The following is an 18,703-nucleotide window of genomic DNA, read 5'->3' on the forward strand; positions in this document are numbered from 1 at the left end:
CTTGGCACTCACGCACTCTGGCTGCTGTATGCACCTCTCATGAGCAGTCTCTGGGTGGAGGGGGAGTTGGGGTGCAAGGGGTCTGATGGCAGCAATAGGCCCTTGCGTATGGTACAGAGGAGTCGTCAAAGGGCATTAGACAAAATGTCAGTTCCAAGACGCTTGTCAGCTGAACTGTTCCCCTCCCCCCTTTTGCGGTTAGCAGGGAGGAATTTTGTCCAGCCTCTCCCCATGTGGGGACCGAACCAGGGGCCAGGTATGCCTTTCCACTAGGCCACTCCAGTTTTTTTGATGTTCCCTGCCCAGCCCCATATGGTTGATGATGACGTCACCGCTGCAGTTGAAGTCTTAATGCCCGATGGCATTCCTCTTTTGCAGAATACTTGTCTGTGCACTGCAAATGGGGTGGGTGGGGTGCTGGTGATAAGGTGTGCTGGTTAGCTGTGCCCATTTGTGCCACTCAGAGTTACCTCATTGGCTACTGCTCCAGGATTCATGAGTGTTGCCAGGGCTGCTAGGGTCTCTGGTGTCCTAACGATGGTTCTGTGCCTGGCACAGGGGCACACAGAGTGTCCATAGGGAGACAACCAGGGGCTGCCACCACCCCAACAGCCTTCAGGTTTGGCCTGTAAATCTCGTATTAAGCTTCTGGCTGTTCTGCACTGAGTATTAAGAAAAGATCATTCAGAGTTGAGTGAGTCAAGAATACAAGTCATTGCATTTTGTTTAGATCCATTCAGCAGGCAGGAGCAAAAAAAAATCCTGCTGGCTGTATCTTTCAACAGGATGTGGGAAAGACAAAACAGAACAGATGCTATGGAAAAAGTACACCTTCTCTTGGCTGAGACACAAACCTCAAAAATACAGACTGGCAATGCTTTTCCTATGGTTGTTGCTAGATGCTTGCTGCTTTCTTTCAGTGGATCCACAGATGGATTAATAGCTAATTGAAGAGCTTAAGTTCCCAGAAATAAGTGTCAGGACCCATTCTTAGATCATTTTTATATTTGCACATTGGGGAAGATACAAGTAGCCTTCCTCCAGCCTAAGGAACTTTCCTCCAACAGAAGAGCCACTTACATCGGCCAGAAGGAAAGGTGTGGTATAAATATTTAATAAACAAATAAATATATACACTTTGCTCAGTGGAGTCATAGGATGGGGTAGGATCTACCCCAATGGTTTTTGAATCTGGACTGATTCAACTATACGTAGTTGGCAGTATCTCTTCTCAGTATGCACACTGAGAAAAAGCTAGATCTTTTTGACCTTAAAAAAAAGGTTATCATGGGACTCATGGGACCTACATGTACAAAAACCATGTGATGTGAGTGGAAAAGCTGGCTGGATCCAGACTAGAGGGCTGGGGTCTAGACTGATAAATTACTGATTGTTATAAGCTGTTTGAAACACCACTGTACAAATACATACAAACATCAAGGCAAATATTAACATTTTCATTCACATCAACATCAACCCAGAATATTAAAAGATCACAAACACATATACAACTATAGTCTGTAACAGTATTGTTTAGAAAAGGCATCTAACACAAACTATTTCATTAGAAGGAGTTTTCATTAGGGCAGAAAACTTCCCAACCTGGGCCCCAGTTCCCTGCTGGCGCTTGACAGGTAGGGCTGCCAACCTCCAGGTGGCATCTGGAGATCTTCCACTATTACAATTGATCCCCAGGCTACCAAGATCAGTTCCCCTGGAGAAAATGGCTGCTTCGAAGGGTGGATTCTATGGTATTATACCCTGCTGAGGTCCCACCCCTACCCAAACCCTGTCCTCCGCAGGCTCCAACCCCCCCCCCAAACCTCCAGGTATTTCCCAATCCAGAGCTGGCAACCCTATTGACAGGCAGGGGGGATGGAGGAGAGTTCTTTGACATTGCACCGATTCATGACATCACTTTGGGTGAAAAACTAGAAGTGACGTCATCATATTGGGTTGATGGGCTAAGATTTATTACCTTGTCACAATGATGTTGTGTTGCCCATCCAGATCTGGTATCCTAAGCAATTGCCTAGGTTGCCTAGTAGCTGGGCCGGCCCTAGTTAACTCCTGCAACAGCAGGAACCTTGCTGTGACGAGTTACGCTTGTGTGTCTACCACAGCGTGGCTTGATTTTAGGGAATTCGGAAAAATTGCCCCCAAGCCCCATTAATTCTTTTATTGCAGGAATTTTCCTTTGGAGTCACCATCCCCCGCGTTGCTAAGGAACTCCATGGCTTTAGAAGCATCACCAATAACCGGCAATGCCAAGCCTTTTTCAACATGCACAGGTGAAGGAGGTGGGAGCCCCTATGACTAACCTTAATCCTGATTACTAATAATTAGGTCACTAACATACTAATTGGATAGGGAAAAGTACTAATGTATTAGCACAGCACTAATAAATTATTTCCAGCTCACCCTCTCCAGAGCAAACTCCCACCATCCACTAAAACCACCTGTGTGAGCACCCATGGACTCTACAGCCATGCGGAGCCGTGGAAATTCCATAGGGAATGTTCCCAATGAAAGACCTACTGTCCTGTAGCAAGGAGGTAGGATCCCCTTGATTTATCCGTGAAAAGAGCGCATCTTATAGGAAGGATAGATTCTTTTCATGTATTTTTAATTTTTGTTTATTTTTGAAAACGCTCCCCATATTCTTCGCTTTTTTCCAAAAAGAAAAAGGCTTAGTTTTGCTTTTTCTCAGTTTTTCTATTTTTGTGACAAACATTGGGAGGCCTGAGGCCCACTCGAACTACAGGGAATATAAGAGGAGGTACTTGAAGGGTAAACACACCCAAGGTACCATTAACCCCACACATTTTCAATTGTGGGTACGCTGCGTGCCACCAGTAGGTCAGAGAGACTGAGCTATGGCTGGTGTGCAGTTCCTCCCTGTTATCAGTGGAGGAGCCCAGATGTAGTCTTTCCCCGACCTGGCAGGACAGTGAGGAATTTTCAGGCCGTGCCTGAATTTTTGCAAGTTTCCAATCCTTTTTTTGTTTCCGCTTGCCAACTTTCACCGAGGTTAGGAGGATCATTTTGTTTTTTTTTCATCCTAACTTCGTATTCGCCTGGCGCCCCCAATGAGTAAAGTGTTTTTCTGCATTATTTTTGAAGATGAAGTAATTCTATTCTTCTGGTGATTTGTAACTTTGTACCATAAAATACAGCTCCCATAATGCTAAGCCTATGCGTTCATTTGCATGCGTAGCCACCCTCGAATCTGAATAAGGATTGGCAACCTCTGTGAGGCCGGTCCATATAAGTCAAAGTGTCAATCAAGCACTTTTAACCTTAGTGGAAGAAGGTCCCCTGAAGGGAACCTTCAGGTTAAAACAGGTACACCTGGTCAGCGCCCCTGCGGAGGTTCATAAGTCCCCCATTTTAAAAGAACGAGGGCCCTCCCCACGGCCTGATCCCTCGAACCTAACGCACACATGCGTTAGTAACCCTGGGTCTCCTTTTACATTCACCCAGAGATTGAGGTTCAGACTGGGAGAGTCTCCCTCCTCCAAAGGGGAAAGATGGTTTAGTCCGCTTTTTCAACAAAGCGAGTTTTTCTTCGACTCTTTCTTTAGTAATTGTTGTAATTTTTATGTGTGTATTGATCTGCCTTCATTGAGAGACCAAACCACAAACTGTGAAGTCAATGTGCATTATGTTTTAATATCAAGTTTATTTTAAATAAAAATGTCTAGTTTAATAAATGAGTACTCCCATAATGCCTTGGGATCAAGGGGGGAGACCCCTCCTCAATATCCAAAACGATCCCTTCCTTTCTGGCAAGACTGTGCAGTGTCTGTGCTGAGATCGAGCGAGCGGGAGCCTCTGGAATTTCACGAAGTGAAGATCGAACCTTTCCGTGTATTTCCGTTGCTCTCCAAAGAACTGAAGATGTGAAGATTTCTGGTGCAGTATATTATTAGCTGTAATGTATAGTGCCTTACTCCTTCACTTTAAACTGAAGAAGCACGCTTGGAAAACGTGTGCCATGGGAGAAAGGACGAAGGTTCATGTAAATAAAATATGAATGTATTGGTTGTAAATACTTGCATTGTTTATACTCCATTTTTATTCTTTGTAATTGCAAGCCTGTTGCTTTTGTATAGGCTTGATTTCAGGGAAAGGAATACAGTTTACAGATGTTGTTTTCTGTTCTGAAATGTTTACAAGTTTTTCCCTGTGACTTCATGGAATGACACGTCTTTGAATTTATTGCATGTACATGATAGACATACTTGATATGTGTATTAATGATGTCACATGATGAGGTTTATGCTTGTCTGCCCTGTGGATTTGGGAGTTCTAACGGTAATCTGGCATAGGGTAGATTTTATTGTTTTATTTTTAAAGTCCATCCCAACGCTAGTATAGGTAGTTGGCATCTGGGTTTCTTTTTCCTGCGACGCCCAGACGAGCTTCGGACGACATCTCTGGATCCGACATTCAGAACGGATAACATGTCCCTGATATTGTTTTCATGACTTTTCCATCTGCGACTATGAAGTCATGAAGGGGGGGGACTGTTAGAGAACAAGCCTGATATTTGTTTTATGGACTGCTTATTGCTACACATGGACTGTGCATATACACATAGGCTCAGAAAACTGTACACTTTAGGTCACCTGTTGTGATAACACACATAGAGGGTGCCTGCACATACCTTACATGTAAATAAGGTTTCAGCAACACAGTTGCCCAGCCTGGTGAAGAAGCACAAATCTCCATTATTGTGAGCAATGAAACAACAACTTTGGGAAGAAACAGCCACCATGGCAAAGCTGCTTGTGGTCATGTATCACCCATCGCCATGTAACTGCTTTGTTCCTGAGCTGGAATTTCCTGCCAGATGGATATTTGGTTATCAATGGAACTTGCCAACTTCATCAACATGACAAGGAAGCATCCTGACGCCTGGATTTCACACCTGTCCAGATGCCATACTTCGGGTAAGGTTTTAGGTTACAATATTGGCCATCCCTCCTAGGTAACCTCCCTCCCTGCAACCAATAGGATTGTTTTTGGGACGGACTAACAGGTAGGTGGGTCAGGAGGTTGGCACAATTACCACCCACCTCTTGAACCCCCTATAAAAGGAGAGAACCAGTCGCCTGTCTGCTTTTACCCCTCTTAAATCCCACTTGCTATCCCCAACCCTTGCCTCTACTACCCACGCGTTCCGGCTGGTTCTGGTCGTGTGTGGATTCCCTTTGTTTCCATTTCTTCCCCTCCATTTTTCATTGGAACAACCAAGCTGCAAGACAGATAAGTATCGCCCACCATCACCCCTACCTGCTAATGCAACCGTGCTTATTTCATACTGTAATTCTTAGGAACTTGATGGAATGTGTGAGTGCATCAGTATTGTTTCTATGAAACCTATTTCTAGTAAAAGACATCTATTTTAACTACAACAGCCTCGTTATCCTTCACTGGTAACCCTTGGTGGGGTCAGGACCTTGGTATAAATTGGCAAGAACCCATTTATAAATTGCCAATTGCTGTAAATAAAAAGCAATTCGGCTAACAACTGTCAACTAGTCTCAACATTCCTAGAACATACTCAGTCCTCCATAACACCATTTTTGGCATTGTTTATTTCCCCCCTTTTGATCAATTTCATATTTTTCTGTGTACTTGGAGAGTCCCCCATTTGTATGTAGGGTTGCAAACTCCAGCCTGAGAAGTTCTTGGAGGTTTGGGAGTGGTGCCTGGGGAGGGCAGAGTTTGGGGAAGGAAGCTCACTGGAGATGTGATACCAACTCTGGGACTTCTGCACACTAGTCAGCCTTCCAAAGTTGCCATTTCCTCCAGGGAAACTAATCCCTGAGGTCTAGAGACATCAGCTGTAATTCCAGGTGAACTCCAGCCCCCACCTTGATCATGGCAACACCATTTCTATGAGAGCCAGTTTGGTGTAGTAGTTAAGAGTGGCGGACTCTAATCTGGAGAAGGACGTTTGATTCCCCACTCCTCCACATGCAGCCAGCTGGGAGAACCTTGGGTCAGTCACAGTTCTCTCCAGGAACTCATTAGCATAACAGACCACACCCCTGACAGCACAGGTCATTAGCATATGAGGCCACACCCTTGTGTTACCAGAAGTGTGCTAATCCAGCCACACCCACCTTTTGCTTCTTATTCCGTTTACCATGTTTGTTGTCAAAACCCAGGGCCTTTTTTTGTAGCAGGAACTCCTTTGCATGTTAGGCCACACACCCCTAATGTAGCCAATCCTAATGTGTTTCTGCTGTTGGGTGTGGCCTGTTATGCTAATGAGTTCCTGCTGGGCGTGGCCAAGTCAGGAGCCAGCCAGAACTCCGTTCCTGTGCGTTCCTGCTCAAAAATAGCCCTGGTTCTCTCAGAGCTGTTCTCTCAGAGCTCTCTCAGCCCCACCTACCTCACAGGGCGTCCGCTGTGGGGAGAGGAAGGGAAGGAGATTGTAAGCCACTCTGGAACTCCAAGTGAAGGGCAGGGTATAAATCCAACTCTTCTCCTTCTTCTCCTTCTCTCTAGTTTGTCTTTGGATGAGCTTGTTTTTCTGCATTTGTGATCATGACTCTTAGCGTGGGTGATTCATGGGAGCATTTCCAAATATTTAAACTGTCATGTGAGACAGCTGATCATGGATCAGAAAATTCAGTGTGCCACATTGCAAATGAGCCGACAGATTCCACAGCACAGAGGAATTAAAAAAGGGGCTGCCCCAATGATTGAAAACTGAAAGAAATCAAAGATTTGGCCAGCTGTTAACCATCTAGAATCAAACAGCAAGAGATTACTATTCTGTGTGCTCGGGCTCCACAGTAAAACTCAATAGATCCAGAGTTCATTTCCTCTGGGGTCAAAGGACTTGGGGATGATAAAACCTCATTGAGGAATATTAACAGTGCAGTCTTAAACAGAATGACACCCTTCTAAACCCACTGACTCCAATGCACATCAAAGTATGTCTACTTAGGACTGTACTGGGATGTGCTGGCTGTAAGGCTGGGGGAGGGTTGAGAATGCTATTGAATGTTTGCATACTGGGATAAAAGCAAATGCTGCCTTACACTGATTAGACCCTGAGCCTACGTGGCTCAATACTGTACACTCTTGACCAGGCCTGTTGCCAGGGTCTTTTAAGTTGGGGAGCATTTAAATTTCTTAGGGGGCACTGTCCAATCGAATTAAAGGAATACCCAGCTCCTTCCCCACACCTGCCCTGCTTGGGGGCCCTTGGCTGGATGGGAAGTAAGTCAGGGGGCCTAGCCCCGAGATGCCCTGCTGTAGCTACGGGCCTGCTCTTGACTGGCCTTAGGCACAGAAAGGACTTCTTTACCACCTGATACCCAAGTTCCCTCTAAGCTGTGGAGTCCTGTGAGCAGAAATTCTACTTTGTGAGCTACTGGCATTTAAGTTGTGAGCAGGTAGTTTGGCTGCTGCATACATTAGTGTGTTCTGGAGCCATCCTTCCTGAGCTAAGACAAAAATGTGTGAGCTGGAGGCTAAAAAACTGTGAGCTAGCTCACACTAACTCAGCTTAGAGGGAACACTGCCTGATACCCAAGTTCCTGAAGTGAAGATGCCAGGCATTGAACCGGCACCTTCAGCATGCTAAGCATATGCTTCACCCCAGGGACATTTTGGAGTGGGGGAATAGGGTGGGAGTTCCAACTTGTTCTCCCCTCCCATGATTTCTGACAGGTCCTCAGTTTGTCATTATTATTATTTTTTGCTGTCAAGTCTCAGCTGACTTGTGGTGACAAGGGTTACCATATTTTGAAAAGCAAAAAAAATGTGATCTCATTTTAAATACCCCTACCATCTAAGCTGTGATAATTGCTACTAACTAGGAATACTCCTAACCTTCCAATCCAAAAAAGAGGACATTTTCATCAGTTTTTTTTTAAAGAGCCCAAAAGAAGACAAATGCTAACAAATAGAGGATGTGTCCTCTAAAGAAAGGACATCATGTAACCCTAATGGTGACCCTGTAGGTAGGGTTTTCAAGACAAGATACAGTCAGAGGGAGTTTGCCATTGCCTGCCTCTGTGTAGCAATCCTAGACTTCCTTGGTGGTCTCTCATCCAAATACTAAACAGGGCTGACTCTGCCTAGCTTTCAAGATCTGACGAGATCTTTGGTCAGGGCTTTAGTAGTAGTATATTTAATCCATAATAACAACTGATAACACATGATAGATCTTCTGATGGCACCTGATACTTTTGGCCACTGTGTGGCAGAGTGTTGAACTGGATGGGCCATTGGCCTGATCCAACATTGACTTCTCTTATGTTCTTATGTTCTAATATTCACCATATATACAAACTTGATTGATTGCACATCATGTTATGCAAAGGTTATGGCTACAATAAATTTTTAAGGGAGCAAGCCAAAGTGGGTCTACTCAGTAGTAAGTCCCATATCATTCAATGGGGCCTAATTCCAGGAGAGTATCCTTAGGACTGCAGCCTACATATAGTAAGAAAGTGATCTAATGTCTGCTTTGTTTTTTTTAAAAAATGTTCCTGACATTGCAATTTGGTGCATTTGTATTGGTTTCTATTGCTGCTGTCCTGCTGCATTTTTAATATAATTTTGTGTTTTAAAAACCCCCAAAACTATGGGAAATCACTTTGAATGTCCTGCCCCCCTCAGAACAAAAGGCAGAATAACAATCCTTTAAGTCAATAAACAATAAAGGTAACATCCTTCCCTTGCTTTATTAGGTCTTCCATGTGACTTAAAGGATGCACACTTTTGCCAACAGGGCTTGGCCCAGGAAGAGCTTTATATTTAGCCTCATTGCTTTTTTGTGTGCACACATCTGCAAAGCCCAGTGGTCAGAATGTCATGATTCCATTTCTGTTTTGGTTTTAAGTGTGTGTGCGAGAGAGATGTTGCCTTAATAATAGAGTAGTAGAGTATACACTTTCTAACTAAATAAGAGAGACATCTTGCCAGACAGGTGTAAATCTAGCTTTCATCGTATAGATATGGAAAAGAAATATAGAACTGGAGAGCCGTAAAAAAGAAAGGAAAGAACAGAGATTAATTCAAAATCTCTTTAATGAAGGAGCCAGCATGGTGTAGTGGTTAGAGAGTTGGACTAGGATCCGGGAGACCTAGGTTCAGATCCCCACTCTGCCCTGGAAGCTCACTGGGTGACCTTGGGCCAATCACTCTCTCATCCTAACCTACCTCAAAGGGCTGATGTTGTGAAAATAAAATGGAGGAGGAGAGAATGATGCTGTAAAGTGTTTTGGGTCCCCACTGGGCAGAAAAGTAGTATAAAATACCTAAATAATTATATTTTCAATACAGTGGAAGAACTCCAGCTGTTCAACATGAAGGCATGGCACAGGTGTGGATAAGAAATGCAGAAAGGTGGGCTTATGCATCTTTCCCAGCCATACGGACCACAGAGATAACAGAGGTATCGGGTTCTTATCTCACTACACATGTTTAGTCACTCAGTTCTCACTTATACCCAGCATTAAACTTAAAGGTGACACTGGACTCAAACTCAGTTCTCACATCTATTGTTAACTCTTTTATTATTGAGGAAATCAGTTTCAATGTTTCTGAAGAAGTGTGCATCTACACATGCTAAGTCTCTCAGTTCTCACTTATACCCAAAATTGAACTTTGTTAGTCTTGGAGTCTCTTGGACCGCAAGAAGATCAAATCAGTCAATCCTAAAAGAAATCAACCCTGACTGTTCCCTGGAAGGCCAGATAATGAAACTGAAGCTCAAATACTTTGGCCACCAAATGAGAAGGGAGCACTCACTGGAGAAGACCCTGATGCTGGGAAAGACTGAAGGTCAAAGAAGACGGGGACGGCAAAGGATGAGATGGTTAGACAGTGTCATAGATGCAACGAACATGAAGTTGAGCAAACTTCAGAGGACGGCGGAAGACAGGAAGGCCTGGCGTGATCTGGTCCATGGGGTCGCGAAGAGTCGGACTTGACTGTGCGACTGAACAACAAGTCTTGGAAGTGCGACTGGATTCCAACTTAGTTCTGACATCTGTTTGTTAACTCTTGTATTTGTATGCCAATTTGCTGCCATTCACAGGTCTTACTATCTGCTTTAATCCAATCTCAGCTATACTTGTCACCCAGTTACTTATGCAACTTGACTCTAACTAGCCCTTCCTGGCAACCAACCCCCCCACCCTCTCTCCACCTATATGTACGGCTTGAAGAAAACGGTTTCAATGTATCTGAGGAAGTGTGCATGCACACAAAAGCTTATGCCCAGAATTAAAATTTGTTGGTCATAAAGGTGCCACGGGACTTAAATTGTGTTCTATAACGTTTATTCCACCCTGTACGGGTTTTCACAAGTCAGCGCTCACTTCCTCAGAAAGAAAGAAAGACATTTACCTTATTGTAAAAGAGTTGCAGAAGGGGAGGTGGAAAAGGGGAGGAGCTGAGCAAAGAGAGGCCTGGCATAGATCAGGTGTGGGCCAGGATCAAATTTTTTGGAAACTTGGTATCCATTTTTTTTTGTATATATAACAAATGGGTAATACATCCAACACCTTGGTATTGCTATTTGTATTTGCCCTGACCCCAAGTAGCAACCATATTACCCTGAGGGTGGGAACTGCATGTAGTTATGAATAGAAATGAACATGAAGTTGAGCACACTCCGGGGACAGCGGAGGGCCTGGTGTGATGTGGTCCATGGGGTCGTGAAGAGTCGTACTTGACTGAACAACAACATGAATAGAATCTGCTGGGTATATAGAGCCTCCAGATATGGATGCCTTTTGTGGATGTGGCACAGAAATGGCACATTCAACTGGATCTTGGCACCCCAGCATTATGTGTCTGCTTACGGGCTTGAGCTTCCACTATTTTGTGGGGTGGGGAACTGATAACTCCAGCAGGAGTCCGCTAATTACTTTGTTGCAGCAAAATTAAACAGGAGTCTTGGGGCATTTTAAAGACTGAAAGAGACAGCCTGGCTGGTACAGCGGCTAGAGAGACTAGGACCTAGCAGGATTGTGGTGGTTGGTGTGAGGAAAAAAATTAGGGGCGACGACATTGTTGCAGCTTTGGGTCCCACTGTGGAGAAAAGCGGGTATCAGTCTCGAAATAACCGAAAATCTTAACCAGTCATCAGATTTTGTTCCTCCATAAACTTTCCTGCCGGCTCTGCAGAGCAGGCTGATACGGAAATAGCATCGGAGTGGACAGAGTGCCCGCGACATTTCTCGGTGAAAGCATCAAGGCAAGAGGTGCAGACTGCATTTCAACAGGTATAATCTGCCCTTAGTTCAAGTGGGCACGAAAAAAAGTTTGCTGGAATAAACAATCGGAAGACGCCACAAGACACCTAGTGCCCCCCCCCCCTGCCCTCCCCCAGTTTAACTTCTTCTCTCCCGTCCCATCCAAGAACTCCAGCCTCCTCTGCGCGACTTACCCGTCTGGCCGCCGGCCCAGGAGAAATCCAGCCGCCGAAACAGCTGGAAGAGCAGCTGCAGCAGCCCAGGGGCGCCGAGCCAGGGGCGCATCCTGACAGCCCCACGCCGCTCCGCCGCTCACCCCTGCTACTCCGTGGAAGCGCCTCTGCACGCCCGAGAGCCAGTCCCCGCGCCCCTATTGGCTGCGGTCGCCGAGCCTTCCCCGGCCACTGGCCCGGAGGGAAAGCCAATCACCAACAAGGCATTCCCCGAGCGCTCTCCCGCTGTTTGCTGACCTATTAAGGAAGCGGCGATCCCAAGAAACGGGCCCGGGGGCTGCGGCGGGCTGGGATTTTATCCTCACAACAACCCTGTGTCTGAAGGAGGAAGTTTAAGCAGCAATGTTCTATGGCAGAGGGGGGATTCGAAGCTCGGCCTCCCAGCATCCTAGTCCAACACTCTTACCCATCACATCACACTGACTCTCCTTCTCTTTTAAAACCCACCTAAATTGCCAGCAGGACTTAAGAACACAAGAACAGCCCAGCTGGATCAGACCATTGGTTTTTCTAGTCCAGCATTCTGCCTCACACTGAGCAACCACTTCCTCTGGATGGCCCACAACAGGACATAGAGGCCTGGGATTCAGTGGCTTAGTGCCTCTGAATGTGGAGGTTCCCCTCAGTTGCCATGACTAGTAGCGACTGATAGACATCCACCATGAAGCGATCTAATCCCCCTTTAAAGCTGTTTATTCCTGGGGCCTTCACTATATCCAATGGCAGCTAATTCCACATCTTAATCACTTTCTGTGTAAAGAAGTATTCCCATATGTCCATCCTGAACCTACTGCCCATCAATTTCATTGGATGCCCTTGAGTTCTTGTATTCTGGGAGAGGGAGAAAAATTTATCTTTGTCAACTCTCTCTCTCCCATGTGCAGTTTTATAAACCTCTACCATGTTTCCCCTTAGCCATCTCTTTTCTAAACTGAAAAGTCCCAGATAACAGTTTGCCTTTTTCAGGGCTGCAGCACACTGGGTTTACACTTTCATTGAGCTGTCCACTATGACAGGCAAAAAGAAATAATTTTTCACTCAGGACAGGGTTAACCTACCTACCTGCTAAATGATGGCATTTAGGGAAGGGTCCCTGCCTCATGGAAGAAGAGAAGAGATTGGATTTATACCCCGCCCTTCACTACCTGAAAGAGTCTCAGAGCAGTTTACAGTCTCCTTTCCCTTCACCTCCCCACAACAGACACCCTGTGAGAGAACTCTTTCGATAACTGCTCATGAGAGAACCGCTATGAAAGAACTTGTAACTGACCCAAGGTCACACCAGCAGCTGCATGTGAAGGAGTGGGGAATCAAACTTGGTTCTCCCAGATTAGAGTCCGCTCTCCTAACCACTACACCAGGGGTGGCTAAACTTGCTTAACATAAGAGCCACGTAGAATAAACGTCAGATGTTTGAGAGCCACAAGACATGAACAAATATTACACACGTTTTTATTGAAAAATATGCACATTTGCTTTTTATTAACATTAGATGATACTGCCAAAATTAAAAACAAAAAGGGTAAAAAAGATATTGGTAATTATATTTATTTGTCCAATGATATTTATTTGTTTGCTAATGATATTTATTTGTCTGAGAGAAAAAGAGAGAGGTGGAAAGAAAGAATGAAAGAGGTGAAAAGAAAAAGAGAGAGAGAGAAACAAAGAAAGCAAATAGATGAGGGAGGGGGAGAAAGGAAGGAAGAGAAAGAGAGAAAGGAAGGGAGAAAGAGAAAGGGGGATAGAATGAAAGAGGTGGAAAGAAAGCAAATAGATGGGGGAGGGAGGGAGGTGAAAGAGAGAAAGGTGGAAAGAAAGCAAAAAAATGGAGGGAGGGAGGGAGGAGAGGTGAAATGAAAGCAACATTAAATATGTCCTCCGAGCCTCCCCCCTCCCCCCACCAGCCAGCTTGGCGAAGGGATTTATAGAGACAAATGCCTTCTCCAAGCCAGCTGGCAGTTTGGGGAGGGAGCTTTGAGAATGCATTTAAAGTTAAAGTTGCTTTCTTTCTCTGCTCCCCCCACACACGCACCTCAAGCCTACCCAGGGAGGGGAACACTGGCTGGAGAAGGGAAGACTGATCGGGGAGGCATGCCTCCCCTTCGTTTCCCCAGCCTCCCTGCTGGGAGCCACAGTTTGGCCACCCCTGCACTACACCAATCCTTGGATGGGGAAGCTCCTAGGTTCAGTCCCTGGGAAACCGAAAGGGTTTGATCCCAGATGTCTGTTCCACCGATACTAGCGTTCCCCACCCCGGGACAAGGAGACTTCCCTGAAGCAAAAGACCGTGCATTTCTACCCTGCAAAAGCCGATTCTACCCTGCAAAAGGAAATCACAGGCTGGGGCAAGTGATGCACTGTATTCTTAGTGCTTGGGGGGGGGGCAACAGTGGGAGGGCTTCTAGTTTCCTGGCCCCACTGCTGGACCTCCTGATGGCACCTGGTATTTTTGGCCACTGTGTGACAGAGTGTTGGACTGGATGGGCCATCGGCCTGATCCAACATTGGCTTCTCTTATGTTCTTATGATTTTTCTTCTGAACCTCTGTAATGTGAAACCTGCAGCATCTGGCTTCATCTTAACAATCATAGTGGGACAAAAATTCTAAGATACACCCCATTTAGGGTTAACTAACGGTACGTGAAAATCAGCACGCTGAAATATATCCGTAAGTCATTACCGAAATATATCCGTAAGTCATTACCGACATCTGTGTCTCCTTTTAATATACCTGCCTCAGTTGGAATTAGGACGATAAAAATGAATACAAACCACAGGGTGTGGTCAGATGGCGTGCTGAGAGCGGGTTAAACAGCTCCAGTTCTAACCGGATTATATTTGATCTGGATAATCGTGATCACACACTTACCTCCCTTATCCCGCCTCACCACACAGTCACGTCACTCCCCGGCGTCTATACTACCGACATGCGGGAGCGTGTGTCGGCGAGTTTATAAATGTTTTCTCAGTTTGCGCATGCGCATAGGTGCTCATACGTAGAATGGGGGGGGTGAAACTACCATGGTGCATGTGCAGAACCACCAGGGCAAATCAATCCAACCCCTCCAAGAAAAGACTTCCCTTTAAACGTTTGACCTGAAAATGGCCTCCATGAGATCCCGAACTCATCTAAACTCTAAAACAAGTGGCCGTTTAAATGTCGATTTTCTAAACATGGTATGCACGCACTGCCGACGCTAAAAAAAAAAAAGGCAGCCAAAAAGCGGAAGCCTCGGGCAGCTTTCGAGCGGGGAGGGGGTTTAAACCAGAAGTGGATTGACACCGGAGGAGCGATCACACAGGGGAAAATGCAGCTTTAAACGGGAGAATTGAGAAAACACCACTTTGGGACCTGGTAACAAAATACTCCGGGTTAAAGGGGTTTTGATCCAGAAACCAACAGCTGGGGATGGGAGGCAAATGTTGACTGTGTGATCGTGCATATAAAATCCGTTGCTGAACTGTCACAACACCAGATCAAACCGCACGTCAGAACGCACCCTTAGACAGATGTGGTTTAGCCATCTCTTTTCGTTAAAAAAAAACAAAAAACATTATTTGATTCCTGAGATTCCTTTTATTGAATGACTAGTATTTGGAGGAATCTATTTAAATAGCCGCATGAAAAAGCTCGGGAAAGGCTTATTTTTTGTAAACCTGTTAGGTGCAACACCCGGTATGTGAGGTGGCCTTTGGCGCCATCATGTGGCCATTAAATTTGTCACAATGTGTCTGATAAGCTCCCCCCCACCCCATTTTCTGACCAAAGTACAGTGTCTCCAACAACAGTTTGCGGACTACTTTGGAAAGAAGAGATGCAATGCAACTTGCTCACTGAGCTTAATGTCACTTGATTCAAGTTCTATATAGTTTGGACAGGAAAAGTGTGTTAACATGCTTGTTTTACTTTTGGTAAGACACTGATCACTTTGATTAAATGGCTTAATCATACAATTTTATATTGGTTTTAGATGCTTGAAACACACACTTTCATTTAAATATGCTTATTTAGAGTAAAAACTGAGATGTTACTAGAAATTGCCAAAATAGAGTGCATTAAGAACTGGGATGTGCTTGGCCAAAGGGGCAGCCCCGCAACTTTTTAGCATGTTTATGTGCGGGGGGGGGGGGGGGGACTGTTATCTGAAAGATGACAACTGAAAAATGTCTGCCTGAGAAATGGTGCAGGAGTTACAGAAAGTTTTTCAGTGTATAAAACAGGACTGTATGTAAAGTGTTAAAGTTGGCAGTTCAGGCTATTCTACAGTGTAATTCTAAGAACATTCCTGGGAGTAAGGTCCACTGAATAGACTTCAGAAAGATTTTGAGTTCTATTTTTTGAGTTTTTGATACTATTCGAGTATCACAATAAGATACCGTTGAACAGGTTAGAAGGATGTTTGAAGAAGCTTATATGGTAATTTTGGAATCAATCCACTTGGCTCCTGTTTGCTAAAACTGCTTTTTAAAACAGTAATTACAGGCTTGAATATTTTATTTGTTCTCCATCACACATTGTTTCTTTATAAAGAAACTGGTTAAGAGGATCTTGTTAACCTCTCATGCCTGTGGGAATTGTGCAGAGAGATTTTCCTCCTAAACTGGGATGTTACAGTAAGCTTCAGTTAAGCTAATCCTACCATTCAGAGGAGCAGCATAAAGAAAAGCTCTGAATGGTGGCAGCAGAAATGGACATAGAGGTTAGTGGTAGGGTGGGGTGGGGGTCAGTGAAGTACCTTACCTAGATCTACTATCTAGGTAAACAGGTGGCAATAGATTGTGGGGCTGCTCGCTTGTTCTGACACAGTCACTGAACAGCAGGTAGGCCTATGTTGCATTTATTTATTTGCTTCATTTATACCAGGGGTGGCCAAAACTTGCTTAACATAAGAGCCACATAGAATAAATGTCAGATGTTTAAGAGCCACAAGACATGAGCAAATATTACACACGTTTTTATTGAAAAATATGCAAATTTGCTTTTATTAATATTAAACTGATAACTTTAGATGGAGGTGGAGGGGAGAAAGAGAGAGAGAGAAAGGTGGAAAGAAAGAAAGTGGAAAGATAGATGAGGGAGGGAGGGAGAGGTGGAAAGAAAGCTATTTTATTGGTGCAAATACAAAGACAAGGGAAAAAGACTCTCATTATAAATATTTATGCACCAAATCAACACCAGGAGAAATTTTATAAAACCCTACAGGAACTGATCTCAAAACAGGACTTTGATGAAATGTGCATGATTGGAGATTACAACACTGTTTTTGACAGAATCTCAGACAGAAAAACTTCTACTGGAAAACGGAAACAAGGAAATGAGCTTCCTTCTACATTCCTTCAACTTAGCAGAAGAAAACAATTGTTTGGATGCCTGGAAAGTGAGAAATACACACAAAAAAGACTATACCTTCTATTCAGCAAGGCATAAGTCTTGGTCAAGAATAGATATGTACTGAATCTCTACAACAATGACAAATGACATATTAGAAGCGGAAATTTTACCAGCACCCTTTGCAAACCACAATCCGATCATGCTTGAAATACAAGATACCCAAAAAAACAAAAAACCAGATGGTCACTGAATACTTCTATTTTAAAGAATGAAAAGTTTGTAAGAGAATCCAAAAAAGGATTCCAAATGTTTTTTGAACAAAACATGCAACCAGAAATTTCCATCAGGACTGTTTGGGACACATTCAAAGCCTATGCCAGGGGATGGATAATTAGAGAATTGGCATACGTCAGGAAAAACAGGTCAGTAAAATATTTCCAGATCCAAGACCAGATTAGAAAACAGGAAGAAAAGATGAAACAGGACTCTTCAACTGAACAGATAAAAATTAAACTCACACTCTTGCAACATCAAATGAACTGTCTATTAACACAGGAAATGGGGGGGGGGGATGTACGCTAAACAAAATTATTTTGAAAATGCCAATAAACCAACTAGATGACTAGCTTATAAGCTATGTAAAGAAAAGGAAAAAAGGTACATAAAACACTTAAAAGTAATATGGGAGAAGAAATAAATTGGAAGATTTGAAGAAAATTGTTGAATCATACTATGAAAACTTATACATGAAAAGAGAAGCAACACAGGAACAAATTAAAAAAATATTTTGAAACCCATAAAATCAAAATATTTACAGAAGATCAAAGGAAAATATTAAATGACCTAATATCTTTTGCTGAAGTGACAGAAGCATTGGAAAAAACAAAAAAGGCAAACCCACCAGGCCCTGATGGATTTCCTGCGGAATTTTATCAAGTCTTTGAAGCTCAACTGATACGGACATTAAAAGCTGTTATAGAAAATATAATAACTGAAGGGGAAACTCCAGAATCTTGGAATGAAGCTTTGATAACACTTCTACATAAGCAAAACTCAGATGAAAAAGAAATTAAAAACTATAGACCAATCTCCTTGTTAAATGTGGATTATAAAATTTATGCTTCTATTTTAGCTGCAAGAATGAAAAGAGATCTTTTTCAAATCATTCACAGAGATCAAGCAGGTTTTCTTCCCAAAAGACAACTTAGAAACAATGTAAGAATTATATTGAATGTTCCAGAATATTATGAAGCCCACCCAGAGAAACAAATGCTAGTTTTTTAGATGCAGAAAAAGCTTTTGATAACGTCAGATGGAATTTTATGTTTGAACTACTTTTAAATTCTCAAGCTGGTATTGAATTTTATACAATGATCAAAGCAATTTATACTAAACAACAAGCCAAGGTTCTTATCAATGGAGATTTATCATGAAATATTGAGATACATAAAGGAATTAGACAAGGATGTCCCCTTTCACCTCTATTTTTTCTTCTTTTTTTTAAGCCCCTGGAGGGGATTTTTAAAAAATATATAATACTACATAAACTACCAAGAAAAAATGGGGATAGGGAGACTACAATTTTAGGGAGAAAGAAAACTAAAAACCCAAGGTTAGGAGATCATTCCCTGTTAAAATGCTGTTAGTAAAAGAAAAGGCTGTTAATAAACAATATACTTTGTGAGATCCTGTCTTTCTAAGCTTTTATGTTAGATTGTTACTTGTTATGAGAAGATTTCCTGAGCATCTCCTCCAGCTCATTTCATAAAGGCAATTTGCAAAGTCCTTCCGCCTTTACATCTATACTAAAACTCTCTAAATTCTTGATATCTTTTTAGACATTCACTGCAGCACAATCTTCTTCCATCCAAAGGAATAGAACCGCTAGTCTTAAGCCTCTTTCG

The 18,703-nt window shown here is 43.5% G+C and overlaps 1 protein-coding gene across 1 annotated transcript in view; it reads right to left on the bottom strand.

The window, feature by feature from the left end:
- The window catches only part of LOC107121830 (discoidin, CUB and LCCL domain-containing protein 1-like), a 68,711-nt gene extending 57,154 nt beyond the window's left edge, over positions 1-11,557 (bottom strand). Inside the window, exon 1 of the mRNA XM_015424830.1 lies at positions 11,429-11,557. Within this exon, the coding sequence (XP_015280316.1) occupies positions 11,429-11,519 (91 nt within the window). The 5' untranslated portion in view covers positions 11,520-11,557. The remainder of the gene's footprint in view (positions 1-11,428) is intronic.
- Between the last annotated feature and the right edge of the window lie 7,146 nt (positions 11,558-18,703).

Source organism: Gekko japonicus, unplaced genomic scaffold (assembly GCF_001447785.1).
Source record: "Gekko japonicus isolate JY-2015 unplaced genomic scaffold, Gekko_japonicus_V1.1 scaffold1099, whole genome shotgun sequence".
Lineage (NCBI taxonomy): Eukaryota > Metazoa > Chordata > Lepidosauria > Squamata > Gekkonidae > Gekko > Gekko japonicus.